General features: G+C 33.2%; 1 protein-coding gene across 11 annotated transcripts in view; it reads left to right on the forward strand.

Annotated features, from left to right (window-relative positions):
* Positions 1 to 20,828, forward strand: part of DGKB (diacylglycerol kinase beta) — an 802,099-nt gene that overhangs the window by 606,264 nt on the left and 175,007 nt on the right. For all 11 annotated transcript variants that reach the window (XM_077122452.1, XM_077122491.1, XM_077122515.1 and 8 more), the window contains one exon: positions 14,927 to 15,017. In XM_077122452.1, the coding sequence (XP_076978567.1) occupies positions 14,927 to 15,017 (91 nt within the window). The remainder of the gene's footprint in view (positions 1 to 14,926; positions 15,018 to 20,828) is intronic.

Genomic DNA, 20,828 nt, shown 5'->3' on the forward strand with positions numbered 1-20,828 from the left:
TAAGCGGTAACAAATGGAGAATGATAAGGCCAAGCTAAGCTGGGACTGCTGGGGAATTTCGGTCGGCTCCAGTGTTAACAGAATACATCTATCTTTACCTGTGTTTGTAACACCGTGCTTTTGTATTATTTGCAAATGGCTAAATAGGTAATTGTTAATAATCATGAGCATAGAAAGGCTCCATCTTTTACACCAACGTATAGAAAAAGTCAATATTTTGTCAAGTCCTCAGACTTTAGTGTGTTTCGTAACACAGAATTTGTCCTTTGTACTGTAGGCACCTATCTGCCCCTTTTCTCTCTTCCTCTGTCTCACTTCCTGTTGTTCATATCATCCCAATAGTGATTGAACAAGCCATGACGTTGAGAATAATGATGACAGAAAGACACTGGATATCAGAAGGCTTGGGTCTAATCCCATATCTAGCATTAATTCTATCCAATTGAGACCTGGCTTCCTCACTCCAGAAAAAAATAAAATTCTGTAGTACCTTTCTTCTCTGAAAGCATGATACTACACAATCAATAATTTTATTCCCATAATTCTTTCTTCAAATATTGAGTACTTATAAGTACAAAATACTATGAAGGACACAGAAATGAGACCAGCATGGCCAGCCTCTCCCCTCAAGATGTTGACTGTGTAGGAGAAGATGTAAAGCCATGTAAGTTGCTCATTATCTTTGAAAGTGCTAAGTCTCAAAAGAAAGGCACAGATTTGATGTTTACAGCCAGTGTCATGAAGTGGTATTAGGACTACCAAATATATTCATTTATGTGACACATTTGCAGATGGTGACCTTCTATATGATAATCTTAGTGTGTTTCCTTAGAAAATTCTGATTTCTGAGGTCTGTTGCTCCATGACTTTTGGTTCCTGAGATTTATGCTCCTGTACAGTCTGGGTCTGAGCTTCATTAGCACCTGATTTACCATGAGTGCAGACGGTTATTGGAAATAAAAAGTCAGCCATTTCCTATGATTAAATCTCTCACGGGCGGCGTCTCCTTCTTGGCTATTTCCTTACTATTGCATATGATTCATTCGCAAGCAGAGCAGTGATTATTTTATGATTGTTAAATCTAAAGTGGAAAGGAAAGTAGAATAATAGAAAAAGTCTAGTAGCTTATTAATATATATTATGTGCTACAATGAAAATGATTTTACCTAAGTATTATCAAGAAGATAGATTTATGGCTGATGAGAGAAAATTACTCTATTGTGACGATTGAATGTTACAAAAAGTATTCAGGATTTTTTTTTTTTTTTTGCTTGCCTTGCTTTAAGAGTTATTACTTAAACCCATAATCCCCCCAAATGCATCCTCATTCTGATCACCTGAAGTCCTACTGTAAATAATTTTAATATGCATCTAGTAGGTAAAGGAGGGGAACTCCCTGGATTGTTCATTGTTAGGTGTATAGACTATATTTTTTTAGCTTGGAGGAAAACAAGACTTTGTTCCCAACAGAAGTATTTTGCTAGTTTTATATGATAGGAAATAATTGACGTTACTTTTTCACCTTAACACTTTACTTTTATGTGAACAATAAATGAGTGTGAGAAATTTCATTACTCTTTCGGTATGTTACAAACCCCTTGTATTATACTGAATTAATGAAGTTAATGACCACATAATACAGAGTCAATCATATAGTGGACCCTTGTTGATTTGCCTGGTTATAGTACTGTATTTATCTGCCCTAACATTTTCTTTTTCTTCTATATAAAAGTCTACTTATGCAATTGGAAAACAAATACAACAATTACCAAACTTTGTTTCTCTCTAACTCATTTTCATTATTAAATTTATTTAGTTTGCTTAGCTTCAACTCTGAGAGTTTTGAGATGCAAGAATTTTTGACAATGAAATTCAAGCACTGCATCAACTGCTTTTTTTAGACAGTTTTATTCACACACCATACAATCCATCCAAAGTGCACAATAAATGGCTTTCAGTATCATCACAGTTATGCATCCATCACCCACAATCAATTTGGTAACATTTCATTGCTCCAAAATAAAAGTCCCATACCTCTCAAACCCTCCTATTGTTGACCCTTAACATTGTTATGTTACTTTTGTTACAACTGATGAAATAGTACAACATTACACTTATCAATAGTCCATAGTTTGCATTATTTGTATTTTCCTCATATACCACCCTATTATTTACACCTTGTAATAGTGCGTACATTTGTTCCAATTCATGGAAGAATATTCTTATATTTGTACTATTAACCAGAGTCGTCATCCACAACAGGCGTCACAGTGTTAACAGTCCCATGTTTCATCCTCTAGCTTTCCTTCTAGTGGCATATACAACCCTAAACTTCTCCTGTCAACCACAACCACACCCATAATTCAGTGATGTTAATTACACTCACAATAATGTGCTACCATCACCGCTATCCATTTCCCAACATTTACAATCAATCTTATTAAAAATTCTGTATAAATTAAGCATCAGCTCCCTATTCTCTATTCTCAATCTATCCCCTGATATCCTATACTCTAGAGTTTAACTCCATGGGTTTGCCTACTATAATTAGTTCATATTAGTGAAACTATGCAATATGTGTCCTTTTGTGTCTGGCTTATTTCACTCAACATAATGTCCTCAAAGTTCATTCATGTTGTCATATGCATCAGGATTTCATTACTTCTTTCATGACTTCTTATGATTTTTTAGGAATATGCAATTGATTTTTTAGAAACATGTTTTACTGCCATTGCCTGAATGCTCATGCAGCAAATAATGACATCCTAAAGCTAAAGTGTATGTACACAAGTAAATTTATACATTTTATGCATATTTTTATATAGGCATTGGTACTAACCAGTATCCATCATAACACAAATATGCTTTGTGGCTAAACGTCTGTCCATAACCTACCAGCACAATCTTATCTCACAATAAGCTAATGCTGTCTTTCTGCTCCAGGTTCTTTGGTCTTCCTTCAATTGGTTTTGGGTATCTGTTTCTTTCTACCACAGGGCCTTTGTTCTTACAGCCACCGGTACAAGAAATATGTTTCCCTCTCAGTACTTATAACTCCTTATGAAATATTTTTATTTTTTCTTCTTTCATGTATTAACATAGCAATGTCACAGTATTATTGTGAGTTTTTGAGGAATTACTATTTTCTCCATAATACTGTAAGGCAGAGACTGGAGGCAGAGCTTATGGAAACTTTTGCTGACTTTTATGTTTGTACATAGCACAGTCCCTGGTACATAATAAGATTTTATATCAGTTATCTATTTCTATATAACACAGCACAACTATATATAACATAGTGGCTTAAAAGAACAGTAATTAATTATTTCTTGTATTTCTGTGCTGGCTGATTGTTTTCCTGCTTGTCTCTCTTGCTGCTACAGTACGCTGGTGGATGACCTGGGGACTGTACTCAGCTAGGACATTAAGTTTCCTCTCCATGTCATTTTCCATCCTGAGCTTCTCTACAACATAGAGGTCTCAGGACACTATTCCAAAAGGGAGGAGGGGACATTAAAAGTCCCCTGATGCTTAGATTCCAGATGTCCCCTGACATTACTTCTGCTACATCCTGTGGGTCAAAGCAAGTCACAAGGTTAGCCAAATACAAGGTGGTAGAGAAGAATATTTCACCTCTGGAAGGAAGAAGTGGCACAATCCCATTACAAAAGGGCATGAATACTGGAATAGGAAAAGTTTGTTTCTATTAAACAATTTACCAGAATTTTCAAAAATATTTTAATTAATTCATTACTTATGAATATAATCACAATTTACTTTTAAAGACCAGTTCAGGCATTGATTCAATTAACTATTCTATGTTTTATGGGGACTTTTATTTTATATACACTCTACAATACAGATGAGGAGAAATGAAGAGTTTCTTTAACCCTAAGCGATGATAGGCAATCTAATTTCACGTTTAGGCAAATAATGGCTGTGGACAATATAAGAACAGTGACTTTATCTGTTTTAATCACTCATGAACTTCCAGCAATAGTAATAGGTCCCGACTCATAATACATGCTCAAGAAATATTTGTTGAATGAATGAAATAGAAAAAATAATAGACATCTTTCTTTGGTCTTTTTTTTGTCCTATTATCCTTGTGATCTGTTTCAAAGGATCAGTTATTTCTGGAAATTATTTCTGGAAATAGCTGAATGAGTAATAGAGGTCCCACTCACATATTTGTGTCCATGTATCCATAATAATGAGCTGTGGCAAGTTTTAGTGATGCTAAAACATGTTGCATATGTAAGAATAATAGTTAAGATTTATTTCATTAATATTTGGCCACCCACTAAAAAGTCAATGACAATGTGCTATTCTTTCAGTCTCTAAAATCTATCAATATATGCTGACATATGTTGAAAATAGGAAACACCACTAAATGAAGAGTCAATTGAGTAACTATATCCATTAACATTCAGAAGGTGATGACTTCCAATCCTGACCTAGGTCCAGGTTGCAGTACAACTGTTATAAGAAAGGACCTCATTTTATTTGCTGCTGCAGTTGAAAAATACAGATAAATTTTTATTTAAAACCTGGAAATCAATGCCACATGCAGCTAATATTTTAATACTGGGAAAAAACTGATGGTTTACAGATTTGTAGAAGGCAATGCAAATTAAAAATAGTTTTGTCTTATAAGACTGTTTCCAAATAGAATTTGTCTCTATTTATTATTTGCTTCTTTAGGCAGACTTGTAAACAGGAGAAAATAATATATAGCTAGGCATATTTTAAAAAATATAACAGTAGACACTATTGGGGACAGAAAGAAAGGAAATGTTTCCTTAACATCCATCTTAGAATTACCCAACATGCACTTGCATGTATCTGCACAATGATTAATCCCCAAATGATAATGCCTACATCTGTCAATTAGTTTATGTATAAGTCTGCCTGAATATTTTATATAAATTATAGCATCTTGACTGGAAACAAAAACATCATGATATTTCAGGGAGTCATCTGAGTCCCTCCAGCTATTAATCAGTGGCAAAAAAATGCAATCCAAATAATGGATTCACTGATTCATGTGCTAGACCATATAATTGTTCATTTTGATAAAAATATCAATATTTTGCAACATAATTCAAGTAGTCCAATTCCCCTCACCTATCTTTTTATGCAAGATTGTTAATGTATTTGTAAAACCACTTTTTTATAGCATTGGAAAAAAAGAGAATTGTCTTTTTTTCTTAGTTTTAGTGTGAGAGAAGTTTTAAGGTGAACAACATTTGCAAAATGCAAAGTTGTACTTCTTGTTACATTGTAAAAGAATTGCTGATGTGTGAAGTAAAACAAAAGGTAAAACACTTAAATAATTTTCAGAGAATAGAAACAAGTTTTATTAGAAGTATTTTTTAGTTTGTGAAACTGTGATAGTCTTCACTGAATGTAGGTAAGGGAAATAAAGTGTGAAGGAGTGAGGGAAGTGCAATTGTTTTGCAAGTTTTACAAAATATGGTATCTAAAAATTGGTTGGGGAAAAGCAGATTAAAATATAACATGGTGGAATGTGCTCTTTTCTTATTTTTTATTGCAAAATATGGCATATATATATATATAAAGTAATAAATTTCCAAGTACATTTTAACAAGTAGTTATAGAACATATTTTAAAGTTTGATATGAACTACAATTCCACGATATTTTGTTTTTTCTTCTAGCTGCTCCAAGAAGGAATATGTTCTTAAGATGCATAATTATTGATTTAAACTGCTATTCTATGACACTGAGGATATTAATAGAAATTAGTTGGCTTTTCTGTGATGAAGGAAATATATTTTCCAAAAATATGTGTAAAATCCAATGATTTCAGGTATCCTCATATTTTAACATACAAAGCAAATGCTATTGAACAAGGTTATTTGGTTTAATAATGGGGGACCTCATGCAATTTTTGCTATTTTTGAAGTTAGCAGTCATTTACAATCTAAATGTAATGTGTTGCCCAGGAATTGATAGAATTGACTGTTTTAATTAGGCAGTGTTTATTGACAAATCTACTGAAACTTCTACATTTAATTTATTTTCCTAAAACATAGTAGGTGCTCCTTAAATATCTTGTGAACTGTACCAAAGCTAAAGAACCTTTATATTCTTATATGTGGGCTTAAATAATTGATTAGCTTCATACATTCAGTGAAAGCAAATATATGTGAGGAAGCAATGGGTGATGGTAGAAAAAAGAGAATGGTGCAAGCGATTCTTTTGCTAGCCAGCACAATGTGTTCAATTAGTATTATCTTGCTGGTGTTCTCTGGTGTCTAAGAAGGCTGGCTGGGCTTTCCCACAGGTGTCTCAACAGATAGAGTCTTGTTCGTGTGACCATCACACAAATATGGAGGGTCTTATCCTCCTATGGGTGAGTTCAGAAACATAAATGGCATCATGGCATCCAGAAGTTCTTAATGACCTGTTGAAGCTTACAAAGTAAGTCATGCAAAATATAAAATAGAAGGCTGGTGGTGGTAATTCCTGTCTAAGGATTAGAATACACAATTTCACAATCCATAACATCACGTTTTTTATTTCAAAATCCATGGAAAGCCAAATTAACTCCCATATTCCTGGGTAATTATGGAATTAGTGCAAAAGAAATAGGATGAGGTGAGGAATTCCATCACACAGCGTCTTTGGAAAACCTGACCACTTCCCTTCCTTCATCATCCTGCACACCTTTTTAGCATTTACCACAAATGGTGTTTAATAATTAGAAATATTTTTATTTGACTAGAAAGTAAGCTTCATGAAAGCAGGGACTGCCTCTGTCCTGTGTACAAACTTCATCCCACTGCGTATCATAGTACCCTGCCTGGAGTAGATGCTTACTGTGTTGAATAAAGTCTTCCTATCCTACCAGAGAGGGGAGGAAACTAGCTTCCCCTGACATCCAGAGTCAGGCCTGGAGACAAGCTCATTCTTGCAGTGTAGTGCCCTCCCCATTTTGATTTTAAATGTATTGAAGACCATTTATATGGAGCTGAACAAATTATATTTTTGAAAATTATAATACATTTTTATAATCTCCAACTTTTTCAATGTCAATTTTGGCTAGGCTCAACATGTTCCTATTATTAGTGAGACTTCCTATACCTTTATTATTTCTGCTGATCATACATCAGGGTGTATTTTACTAACACAAATAACAAAAGATGACTCTATTTCCAAGTTATTGGATATATGATAGAATAATGTGGCAGCAAAATGAATTTCCTAGTTGCTTATTAGTCTATATAGACTGTTTGGGCCATGAGAACAGGATCAGATGCAAATTGAAGGCACTTCGAAAAGAGGTGTTATGCTTTCAAATCAAGATTATTTCAAACATAATTCTTAGGAAATTCAGGGGAATAGCAAGTCAGCTGAAAAAAATGTATTTAGTGGTATTTTTACATCTGATCTCAAGACAAGCACAAGGAATTATGCTGAACAGAAATTCTCCACCTTAATTCCTTTATGTGAGTCACCTCCAAAGTTTACATGTAGAGAAATAGTATTGTGTCACCTCATTTAAATTTTCAAAATATACTCATTGATAATAATATAAGTAAAAATTTTCCAATAATTTATGATGGGCTGTTTTGTCAGTGTGCTTTTGGCTGTAAGAAACAGAATACACAAATCAAACTATGAGTCTATTTTTAAATCTCATGTAAGAAGAAATCCATAGACAGATTGTTTCAAGGTTGGCTAATTAGGGAGTTTAACTTTCTCTGGGATCTGGGTCAGAATCTCTGCATTTCCCTTGCCTTTTCCTTCTTAGAGCAAGAAGGCTGCTTCAGTTCCAATGATGATGCCTTCCTTTATGTGGCAGATCAAATTACATGCCCCACAAGAGCATTCAAACCCTAATCCCTGGTCCTGTTGATATGAATTGTTCTATAAATGGGATCTTCAAAGATCCTATTAAGAAAAGACCACACGGAAGCAGGGTGGGCCTTCGCTTGGTACAACTGGAGTCATATAAGGAAAGGACATTTGGTCACCAAAGTACAAGCCACAGGAGCACACATAAAGAACTGTGTGACAAAGTGCAGGACGAACAGGCGGAGAGCCAGCCAGCCCCGTCAGAGCTGCAGGCTTCAGGGAAGGCCCGTGGTCTACTCAGAGTGGGATTTTGGACTTCTAGCCTCCAGATTGTGTGCCAATAACTTGTTGAAGCCAGCTGGTTTGTGGTATTTTGTCATGTCAGCCCCAGTAGACTAATACCTTGACAACGTGCAAACATAGGAAAAAAGGGACAGAGCTGTCATTTGTGCTTGTCTCTTTTCGAGGAGGAAAATCTTTCCTAGAAGCCGCCAAGGTGTCCTTGGCCAGTCCAGAATACTCGGTCGTCTTAAGATTCTTATTTCAGGAAAGAGGAATAAAAGAACTTTTAAAATTAAAAATATATAATAATGATGACCCATCTGACCTTAGACATTTTCCTTACGGTTTAGAAAAAAAAATGCCTTTGTTGCATTTAATTAGGGACCCTATGGAAAAGAAGGTAGGATTTCCTGAGTTTGAATTTGCTACTTCCCATGAGATGCTGGGAAAATCATTTCTAAACCTCAGTGGGCTCTCCGATGACAATGCCATGTTCTCTAACAAAAGCAATTACTACTGAAGTAAATCTTAATCTTCATAACAATTTTCTTAGGGAAACATTTCTATCATTATGAAATATTTATTTTAATATTAAATGTCTAATTATTATTGAAAGATATTCTGTTCTAAATATGCTGGTTATCATTGAAACGTTTTATAGGTTTAATTTTATATTTTAGGTCATTATTAATTTATCTACATCATAGCAAAGAGAATCCAAAATTTTTCATGAAGTAATATAGGGGATTCTTTATCCAAATATATCTACCATATTACTCGCTGCTGTTGAAATAATCATATCCAAATAGAATCACTGTTCTTAAGGTTCTTACTACACACACACACACACACACACACTGCCCTCTTTGATATGAACTTGAAAAGGTGATTTTGCCACTGCTTTAAACTTTTCCCCTTTTTAACTCTCCTAATAGTTAATTCTAATATGTAATATAGAATATAGAGAAAAACAGAATATTCAGAAAAGAAATAATCAGTTACTATTATGATAGAAAATATCGTGATCCATCCAGCCACTTTTCCTCACCCACATATTATTTTTTTCTTTTTGAAGGAGAACTGTTGAAATAATTGAAAAATCATACTAGAATATTTCATTTTGGATGCATAATTTTCATATATTTAAGTATGAGGAACTCTCTTTACTCTTACAAAAGTAATTCAGGTTAAGAATTGTTATTTTTAGACTATACATCTTTTTTTTAGAAACTAAGATGGAGAATTATATGATTCTGTTTGAAGTTTCTATAGCTTGTTTCATTGTCTCCCTGGGATTCACAAGCACATCTTATGAATGAGCATCAGATACAAGCATTTTTCTATGTCACTTAAAGAAATTTAGCTTCCTCCTTATTGTTTAAAAGCATGAGAAATGTTTGCTTTCTTCAGAGTGCATATAAAATGTCCCCACTGTAGTCGTTGTAGCAGTCTTTCTTTCTTATGAAATAATATTATCAACATTATTCTCTTACTGTGAGAGAAGCATAAATTGCTGTGAAAAAAACAACCCAATTTGGGTTTGAGGGTTTAAATTAAACCTAGTTGTTCTCTTTATGATACAGATACAATGATATAGAATATCAGGTCACTTCCACCACTAGGATGTTCATATGAATAATAATTACCATAATAATTGTAATTCCAAGTTCCTACAAGCAAATATGTAACCTTTGTATACTCAGATGTTTGCTACAATAATTTTTATAAGTTGACATAAGAGTTCTCAATCATTCCATTTTTTAATACTTTGAACAACTTTTTTCATTACCATTTAACAGTGAATTTCTAGTTGCCAATCAAAAGAAAAAAAATGGCTGATTTTATTTGCATTGGGTCAGGACTTAGTTCTCAATATATGCACATTGCTGAATGCCACACAGATGGCCCTTGGCTTCCAAAGGAGATGTCAAGAGATGACAAACATGAGGTGCAACTGTGCCTCACTATCCCCCCGCTTCTACTCTAGGGTTGTTGCACTGTTAAATCCAGTTACCCTGCATGTGCTCTCCTGTTGCAGCTACTCGAGGAAGTCCTTTTTCTTCCTCAGGCTGCTGCTTCCACTCTGCTCATTGGTGAAATCGAGTCCCACAGGGGCCCTTCAATTTGACTCACGGCATTTCTTTACAAGTAGTACCTCCCTATGTTTAAGTCTAGATGCATAAACTCCATAACCTATGTTTGGTGTGACATTATTGCTAATGAGTAGTGACTAAGACTGAACTGATCTACTTATGCTATTACATTAATAAAGTCAACAGTTCCACTTCACCCATCACCAGCATCAGCAAATTCCAAAAGTCCTAAAAGGCATTCAAGCTATGTCACCTAATTGTGAGATTGAATTTTATTAATAAGATGAAATTATTAAATTATTAGAAACTTTATAATCCATGATAAAATTATTTTAAAACCAGATCGAAATAGGGTAGGACAAAAGTATACAAAAGCAAATTTTAAAAGATTAGATTTTTTTTTTTAAAGATTAGATTTTTGAAGCATCCTTAAATAAGTTTTAAAAGTATATTGGTTTTAATTCCATTTTAAGTAAGCTACTTAGGACATTATAGTTTTGCTTTCATCTGAAAGCAAAGGTCACAAGGAATTTATGAGCATGTTGCCCACGCAGCAGTCTTTCTTCCTCAAGACTGCTGGAAAAGGGGTCCATGTGTTTCATACAGGTCTTCTCGGTTTTCTATGTGTTAAATGATCTTCCTATGTCTCCTAATTCCCACTAAATACACACAAAAATAATAAAAGAAATACACCTCTAAGAGAAAAAATTGACCTTTATTTTAAGAGTGATTTCACTAAAAGCACCTTTTCTATGTTTATGACTTCTGAGCATACTTAGTAAGATGAATGAACCAATATCATGCCCCACTTTATGTTGTATCTTTATTAGAAATGAGCTTCATATCTAATTGAGTACTTTTGTATCATTTTAAGAAATACACAGCCCCTTCATTTTTGTTTGACTGGTTTGTTTTATATTTGATGCGTTAATATTACTTAGATACGAAAGCCAAAACACATACACCCCCCCCACACAATACAAAAAAAAAGCCAGGAAGATATATTTTAAAATATATTCCTAGGAATTAAATTACCTATTTTAAAATTATGAACTTTAGAAACTAAATATTAACTAAATTTCATAATTAGAATGATGCGTTTTGCTTGAACAAATCTCTGATAATTCACATTTCTCTGAGGATATGTAAAAAAGGTAAAATTACCTTTAAGAAGAAACTGCCTGATGAATGGAAGTAATTTCTTTATATATACCTGAACATCTGGTAGCCAAGTGCATTGAATATTAAACTGAAATCTGTAGTTTATAATTAAATTCATTGAAATCGGGATTAATATAATGACTTACGGTTATAATTATATGAAGAAATTTTGCAGAGTTTGTAGGACATTTTTCATCAGACCTAGAATCACAAACCTGTCCAAGAATATAATAAATCTGACTTTGTCACGAACATTTCATAGTGGGTTGAATTCTCAGGTACCTTATTTTTAAAGGCCAAAGTTATATATTTTTTTTCCTGACAAATTTGAGTTTGAATTATTTGGATCGGTTTCTAATGTGACCCATAAAAATAAACAGCATACATGTTTAAATGTGCTTTTTTGCATTCCTACAACCTAAAGACCAGTTTGATTTTAAAAATAAAATTTAACAGCCTTTAATTTGTCATGAGGTATCTGATTCTATGTGCTTTTTATTACCTTCATATATTTATCTAAGTGAAACATAAAATGGTTGTAATAATAGAGAATTTAAAGTAGCTTTTGCACATGAGCAGTAATGCTAACTAATATGGTGAATAAAAGCTGAATGTAAATTCTCAGAATTTCTGTTTCTTTTGATGTGTTTGCTAAGATGAGTGAATCTTAGTTAACTCAAATAAACACCACTTATTCTAAAGAAAGTATGAAGATTCTTTATGGAAAGAATGGAAAAATAGGGGATGATGCTTTTATATTTATTAAATATATTTATTTAATAAATTTTCTTTTATTTCTAATGCATTTATTCTATTTTCAACTGAAAGCTTGATAAATTTCCATTGTTTATTTAATGTTCAAACTGGAATAAAATACATGTTAGATAATAGCACCTGTCAAAATATAAACCCACAGCACTTCTGTTGTAGTAGCATGTTGCTGTTTCATGCATGCATTCAGAGAGAGCCAATTTATGGCATAAATTGGTATAATCAGATATCACCCATTTCTATTGATTCTACTCAGTTTATCTCCTGCTTCTATCCTCTCTTCTCCATTTCCCTTGTCACTTTAGACCTTCAATTATATGTCACTTGCACAATTTTGCTAGCTACATTTCTGTCAACAACGCCAGCATTTTCATATTCTGGCCCACTTTTAAAAATTTCTGTTAGACTTATTTCCCCATTAAACAACATGGGCCAGATTATGCCACTGCTAATAAACTCTGCCAACTTTCTATTAATCTATAAATTCAAGTCCAGACAACCTAACTTGGCATATGTTTTCCAAAACAGACCCTACTACATCAGCATCTCTTTACATCATATTGCACTTCTAAAATGCCTAGAACTTGTCTCGTCTTCCTTTTACTTTTATCCATTATAATGCCACCTTCTCATGTAAAGCTTTCTGGACTCCCTGAGGCAAAATTAGTTGGTTCATTGAGGTATGTTATCACAATAGTTTGTTCATATTTCATTTAGAAAATTAACTTTCTTTTATTTTTATATACCAATAATCTTGCCACATTCTGAACCCCTTGGGGACAAAGAAAATTATATTTATCTTCTTAAGAGTTTAATACAATACACTATAGCATATGGAAAAGAATATTCTCACTAGATATTTATTGAGAGCATGAATAAATGAATGAATGAATTTAGGAAGTTCTGGAGAAAAGCCAGCATAAAAAAACAAAAACCAGCAAAACCCTCTTGAATGTAGGAAAACAATTTCCAGCGTCATAAAATATCCACTAATTATTCTTTTAAGGATGTCTTGAGGCCAAGTCATACATACTAATATTTTCTTCTCATATTTACTGAGTGACATATTTTCCATCAGAATATACTTCCATTTTTCCAGTGAGAATAGAAAAATAGTTTTAATTTTACATAACTTCAGTGAGTTGTAAATTTGCAAAGCACATACATTCTATAAAGTAGATATTTGTACTAATTTAACATGGACTTGTAAATAGGCACCGACCCACAGGTCTTTTTGTATATATTTATATCTATTCTATTTATGTAACTAGCTATCATCTATCTATGCTAATAAATATGAAATCAGGCTGTAATTTAAGGAAGCATATTTTCTAGAAGAGAATAAGGATTCAGGATGCTAGAATCCCACAAACCGTATTTTGGTCTTAAGATTGCTTTAAGAGAACTGAATACGCCAATGCAAAAGGACCTAGTGAAAATTTTGTGAGCAAACAAAACCTTGTGTGAACCTAAATATCATTGAACATGTCTGCATAGATAATACAAAATTACTTTTACGGGAGGGCCATGGTGGCTCAGCGGGCAGAGCTCTCGCCTGCCATGCCGGAGACCTGGGTTCGATTCCCAGTGCCTGCCCATGCCAAAAAAAAAAATTACTTTTACATTTTAAAATTTTATATCTAACTTTATTCATAGAGTATGTTAATAAACTGGGTATTAACTTGCTTGCCATTTTTTATAACTAATAATAAAGTTGAATTCAGTAGTAAGGTCCTTGCCAAATGTACTTTTAATTGTTGATTTTCATAAGTTTCCCAATCTAAAAAGGAGATACCAATATTTGCAAGTCAGAGAGAATAATTTGTTGTGAGAAATATATCTGAAAACCAAACCAAAAGTTTCTGCTTTTTTGGTTATGTGTGAAAATATGTATATATTTTGCCTTATTTTCCTCTAATTTAGGGCTTAGTACTTTATTAGAATTCTATATAATTAAAAATGGTACATTTTTTAATGAGGATGATTTTAAATCCAATCCTGGATAATACAGGAATTTGGTCAGCCTCCAAGAAATTATATTTAATGATCATAAGTTTAATTACCTGGAACAGGGGTCAAAGATATGGTTATTGGGTTATTGCAAACAAAAATTTCAAGCATCTCATTTCAAGACCATCAATACTGAAATCTGATTAAACATATTTTCCTTGCAGTGTTCTTAGACACACAACATTCGTAGTCCTTCTTTATTTCTTTCAATATATGTTATAATTTCCTTGTGTTGGTCATATGAAAGAAGACAGTGCCTTAAAAATAATCAGTGTCTACCCCAAAGTTACTGAATTTATTGGTATTCTTTTCTTTTTGATATGCTTTCCAGTCATCCAGTCAATTTCTAGGGAATGCATATCCAGTTAGAAATATTTAGCATATATGAGTTTTACCTTTTTATTTCCTCATGAAAAACCCAGATTTGTCTGTCTTTATGGTTACAGAGTGGCTGGTTCTAAAATCAAGTTGTCTAAGAACAAGCTAAGAATAGTAAGCAGTAAAACCACCTTTAAAAATCTGTTCAATCAGTAGATAGAAAAGTCAAAATTATACTTGAGTCTGTCAGATCAACACATTTCTGTAACCCCCTCAGGGGCCAAGCATTACAATTTGACACCAACTTTTAAGCTTGAAAATTATGGGATCATCTATTACATTTTGGATGTCACATGTTCTCAAACCTTTCCAATTACTTATGACACAAGATAAGATAGCCCATTTAAAAAAAAATCCCTTCTGTTATTGACAGTTACCTAATAGGCTTCTTCCTTTCTTTTTTTGCAGAATGAAGAACAAATTTTGGTATTTTGAATTTGGCACATCTGAGACTTTTTCAGCCACCTGCAAGAAGCTACATGAATCTGTAGAAATAGAAGTAAGAAAAATTAATCACTTTTTATAATATTAGGAAATCGTTCAATTTTGGTTGTTAATGTTTGCATGGGATGAATTACGCTGTAAGCAATTCACGTGGCTTTACCCAAGATTTTAAATGGCATTTCTGTTTCTTGGTGGGGAATCTCGCACTATCTAAAATACTAGCATGAAGTTAAACTTGAGTAATGTGTTGTTTCAATACAGTGTAAAAGACTGAGAAGTGAAATATATCTTTGGCGATCGATGGAGAAGTTACTGACCATAGTATAGATAGAAGAATTAAGATGAAAGTAGTTGAAAAGAAAGAAAAATAGTGCAAGATACTTAAAAACTTTTCAATCCTCAATATTTTATAAATTTTAAAACATGGTTCACAAAAATTGTACTTACATTTATGATTACAGTTTTAAAATATATACCTTTTCATTTCATTCCCATTCATTAACAAGGTTTTCTCAGTTCCCAAACCTGTTATTTCCCATTGCATTTATAGGAAGTGGAAAAGCCAATAAAGAGAGCAAAGATAGCAAGAAAGACACACTTTTAAAAGACTTGGAGCAAATAGTCTGCCTTCCAAAAAAAATGTAGGCACCATAAAAGTCAAAATTTTTGAGACAGATCATAAAAGAAAATGACTTAGTTATGTCAAGAGGATTTTAGAGGTTAAAGAAAAAGGAAAAGTTATATTTTGATAGGTGGTAAAGACAAAACTAAAGGAACAGAACTAAGCAGCAATACAAACACTTGATGACAAGCTGATATTTTAACTTTTAAAGAAATGTTCAAGTGGTATTGGTTGCATGGGTTCAGGTAATACATTCAGTAAACAGTAGTTTGGGACCACATAAGATCTAACGGCCTGGTTAGATTCTTGGTTATCCTAATTTTCTAGTTTACTGTTATTGATAATAATATCAAGGGTGCTGCTACCTCACAAATGTAACAATTTTCCCCATCAAGTTCTAGTATTGGTAGCACAGCTGATGGTTATGGAATGTAGAGAGCCCTTCATAACTGGGTCAGATGATGAACTAAAAAGACAGTGATCACAGAGGTGAAGAATTTGGGCTCAGCAAGGACTTTTGTTTTTTGTGATCACTATTCTTAATGTGCATAGGTATATTTATGTATGTGTTTATATTTATAAATATATATTTATAGGATGTGTATTTATATATAAAATATAAACACGTATTTATGTGATTTATATTACATGTAAAGTAAGTTTATACTTATATAAAACATCTACCATCTTTTTTATCTTCAAATATCATTGTTTTTTTGAAGTTGCTTTATTTAGTGAATTTCAAGTGTTTATTACCCCCAGAAACCTATGCTCATAGAAATCTGTAACAGAAGCCAAAATGAAAAAAATTAAATAAAAAGCTTTGGTTTGTTGTTGAATTCAAAGTGGAGGCTTTGCTGCCTCTCCCTCTCTTTACCTTCCCCACCCTTCAGCACAGATTGAAAAACCACCGATCTTTAGAAAAATATTAGTTACAAAATAACTAATGTTCAAGAAAAATGTTTTTATAAAGTAAAACAGTCACATAAAAATAAATGTTTAAAATATTAATTTTTAAAGTTTAAAATTATATAAATTTGAGTGGTTTTTACCCACAGAGCTTTACATTTTACAGTAAAACTATTTAGACTTCTCCTTGGGACCTGGAGGCTAGGATTAAGTTATTTTTCTTAGATTCATGTTACTACGTCGCCTCCAAACCACCTCTTTCATTTACTGGCTGATTCTGGGCACCATTGCGTTGGCATTTATAAATCAGAGCCGTGGTTGTGTGTTCCTCATTCTACTGATGGATATCTGTAAAAACTGTTATAGTTTTATGTATTTCTCTCAATCCTCATATTGGGGTCTGTATGTCTATGTGATGGATGCTACTGCAAAATCTGCCTCTATGCTCACTTTTTAATGAACCCAGTCTATCATATTAGCAGAATATGAATTTCCACCCTAAGGTTACTTTGTAATTAATAAAACAAAAACAGCAATTTGGGAATTTGATTTTATTTGCTGTTGCTTCCAATTAGGCCTAAAACTATACCAGCTAGGGTTTGCAAAACACATTTCAGAGAATAAACCATTTCAGCAACAAGAGAACCTCAGGTAATGGATTTATGTTTTATGAGCGGCTTCTTCAAAAATCAATCATACACATACACAAAATAAGTAAATAAATAAATAAATCACATTCTTCTTTAATACACAGAGCCCCCTCCAAAAAGGTGGAAATATCTGGGATAATATTAATATTATGAGATAATAATTGATAATAATAGCTTAGATTTATATATTACTGACTATACGTCATGCTTCCTGCTAAGCATGATGTACACCTGTCATCTGACTAATTCTTCATGAAAATCCTATACTATTATAATTCCATTGCAGAATTGAGTTTTCTTTAATAATTTAAGAGATGCAAAAATTGTGTTGCAGCTAAATGTTTAAATCCAAGAAAATAAATCAATTGGAAATTGAAATAGAAATGTACAGACACAGAGAGAGATCCACAAAGTAGACATTTTTATTGTACATTTTTCAGCTATCTTCTAACTTTATTATTAAAACAAGCAATAAATTAAAATCCAATGAAATGTTAAAAAAAAGAAAAAACAACCCACAAAGTTAGTATTAATGTGTTTGAGGGAAGGTGTGTACCTATGAATCTCAGGCCAGGATCTGAAATTGAAGGTATAAAGATCCTTAATTTATTTTGCTCCATGCCCCAGGCAAAGTTAATGGGAGAATAAGAATGAGAAGGTATGGCAAATTTTTAAAACCAAGAATATCTATCCCAAAATACTGAGATCTGTTTTGAATAACTTTGAATGCTCCCAAGAGTTAACATAACATAATACAACACATTATAACATATCACAAAAGAGGAGTGTCAAGAACACAAAATAAATTTGCAAGATTTGAAAGGCAAGATTCTTGTTGCTCAGAACATGGAAAGCACTGAGTTTTTAAAGGTAGTAAAGCAAGAATTCTCAGGGTACTATGTGTCCCACTGATAGGGAAATCAACGTGCATATGGAGGACCTTGGCTCAAACAGAATCCTTGGGGTGAGGGAAGTGCACTTGTAAATTTACATTCTTAGAAAGCTTATCAGGTGATTTTTATTTGCAATAAAATTCAAGAAGCAATGCTGAAGGAAGACAGGTAAAAGTGTGGACTTCACCAAAGTGGGTGAAAGGGCAGAAAAACTGAACCCATGAAGTGGGAAATGAAGACCGTCTTATTCCAATATCAAAGAGGAAAGGTGACAGGTGCAGGAAGGAATGTCGGCATTTCATTAAGATAAATAGATAATTTTCCTTTGTGAGGAGAGTAGGGAGAAATGAGAGAGGATAGATGGGTAGTTAACAACCTTCTCTCCTTATCAGAAATTATTTTCAATAAGATAATTTTTGGTAAGGATTCTGATATTCTAGCAATAAATTCTAACTTTCATTGACTCTAATTCAAAAGGAAATCATTGCTTAGAATTGTACTGGTTTCTTGCTAGTACTTATAACTGAGGCTTGATACCTTGTAGTATTATTACTGCTACTATCAATATATTCAGCAGCCATGCGTGTGGACAGTCTACATGTCTCAAGTTTCCTGTTGGCCACATTTGCCTCTAACTCCCTTTTGCTTACCTGCCACATCCCCATTCTACTCTGATCCATGACCAGCATCATCACCACCATTAGACTGACTGCCAGAGAAGCAAACTCTACCTAGAAGTCACGTTATGATCTCCTATATCACACTGTGTATTGTAGATAACACTTACAAGATGTATTTTTTAAAATATGGAGAATATGGAGCAGCATAGTCTCAAATCTCAGAAGAGAGATTGTCAAGCCATTTATAATATGTGTCTATTTTAATTGCCATTGTAGTTTTTGACAAAAACATCAGTAGTTTGGTCTTACAAATTAAATATACTTTTGCAGAAACTTTTCAAAAAGCAGGTTTGGATACGCATGTCCCTCCATGCTGTTTTATGCAATGAACAAAAAAATGTTTTTAAGTTTCATTGAGTAAAATTAAGAATGTATTTTATCTGATCATCATGTAGAATCAGGCTCACTGTGGAAAAATATTTACAGTTTATCATTAGTTGCATCTCATCAAAGTAGTTATCCACAATTGTATCTCTCTAAAGTTCTACACATTTTTTAAAAATTTTCTCATCAAATTCACATATAAAACTTGCCTTTAACAATTCTATATAATATGGGCCAATACACATTTGCAAAATAGAATTAAAGAGAGTATAGAAGAAAAATTAAACCATTTTCTTTTCTTTTAGGTAAATTTATTTCTGGTATTCTATTTTGAAACTCAAAAGAGTGGACAATGGTAGCACAACATTGTATTCTACAAATAGCTCCTGTAGTACTATATGTTAACGACCTTTTTTTCTACGTAATAAAAATATTCAAGATTTATTGACTAACTGAGGCTGTTAGCTTTTAAGCTTTTATATTCTTTTCCTCTGTAGCTACCTTTTTAAAAATCATAAATCTTCCAAGCAGATGAAAATATTATCTGACACAGTATCATAACTTGTTTATATTTCATAGCCTTCACCTCAGCTTTTATTTCCCTGCACTCAACTGGTGTGTACAATTCGTGGTCTCCATCAGAACTAGCACTGAAAATTTCCAGACTAATGAATATAATGTTAAAGCAAACAGAGGAAGGTAACCCAGGGTCAAGAACTAGTGGAAACAAACCATTAATAAATTGTGGTTTATTCAAGTACATTGTGCTGCTTTTACAGGAATTGCAGGGTTCTTCATCAGTCCTTGTTCTTTGTGACTCCTTGAGGATATTTTTTTCTTTGCACTTCTCAGAACTACTTATTCTGTTTCCTTAAAACCACACATGGCCAGGCTCTGAAGAATGAAAACATGAATAATAGTATACACTGATGTTTTTCAATCATCACATGTAACTCTGCTTGCTCAATAAAAATAATAAAAAAAAAATCTATTTGCACCATACACTCTATTTCCACAGATGAACAAAGGACTGCTCCTACACTACTTCTGAAAGTAACTTGTCACCATGGGGTTCTAGGGCCTAGTCAAATAATTGTCTTAGTGTACTACCTGCTGTGTTCAATATTGAGTGAAAATGGAAGCCAGGCCCTGGCTCCAGCTTATTTGACAATTCTTCTGTTATTTAAATGATTTTAGTCAGTTTGGGGGAAGCCAGACCTTTATAAATTAACAGCAGGGAAATACCAAAGGTGTCAGATTGCATATTTATCATCTTTTTCGTGTAATACTTAAATATGTATTAAGAAGTGACTGACATAAATTAGGCAGATTTCAGAAGCCACAGGCCACGGCTTGTAGAGGCCCCCCTTCTGCTTGACATTTCATCCTTGTCAAAGATCAAATTATTTTAATTTAGGCTGCAAATTATAAGGAATGAAGACTTCTTTGTGGGAATTCCCTGTGGTAATCTGACTTTTGTTGTTACTGCTGCTTGTCAGTGTGCAAAAGATATAATATGCATGCAAATAAGGTTAAAAAATATGTACTATCTAATTATCCAGCCAGTACATTCCACTTGAAGCCAGTGGGGGGCCTGACACACAGTATGTGTTTGATTCACTGAGGCCTGCAGGGTATTTACACAAGATTACTTTTAATTATGAAATTAATATCTGTTTATCCAGAATGTATAGTGGTAAGTGAGTATACACATGAGCAGAATTCTTTAGTAAAAAGAAATCATCTTAATTTAATACATAAAAAAGGAGGGAAAATGACTTGCCTCTA

The sequence above is a fragment of the Tamandua tetradactyla genome, chromosome 1, assembly GCF_023851605.1.
Source record: "Tamandua tetradactyla isolate mTamTet1 chromosome 1, mTamTet1.pri, whole genome shotgun sequence".
Taxonomy (NCBI): Eukaryota; Metazoa; Chordata; class Mammalia; order Pilosa; family Myrmecophagidae; genus Tamandua; species Tamandua tetradactyla.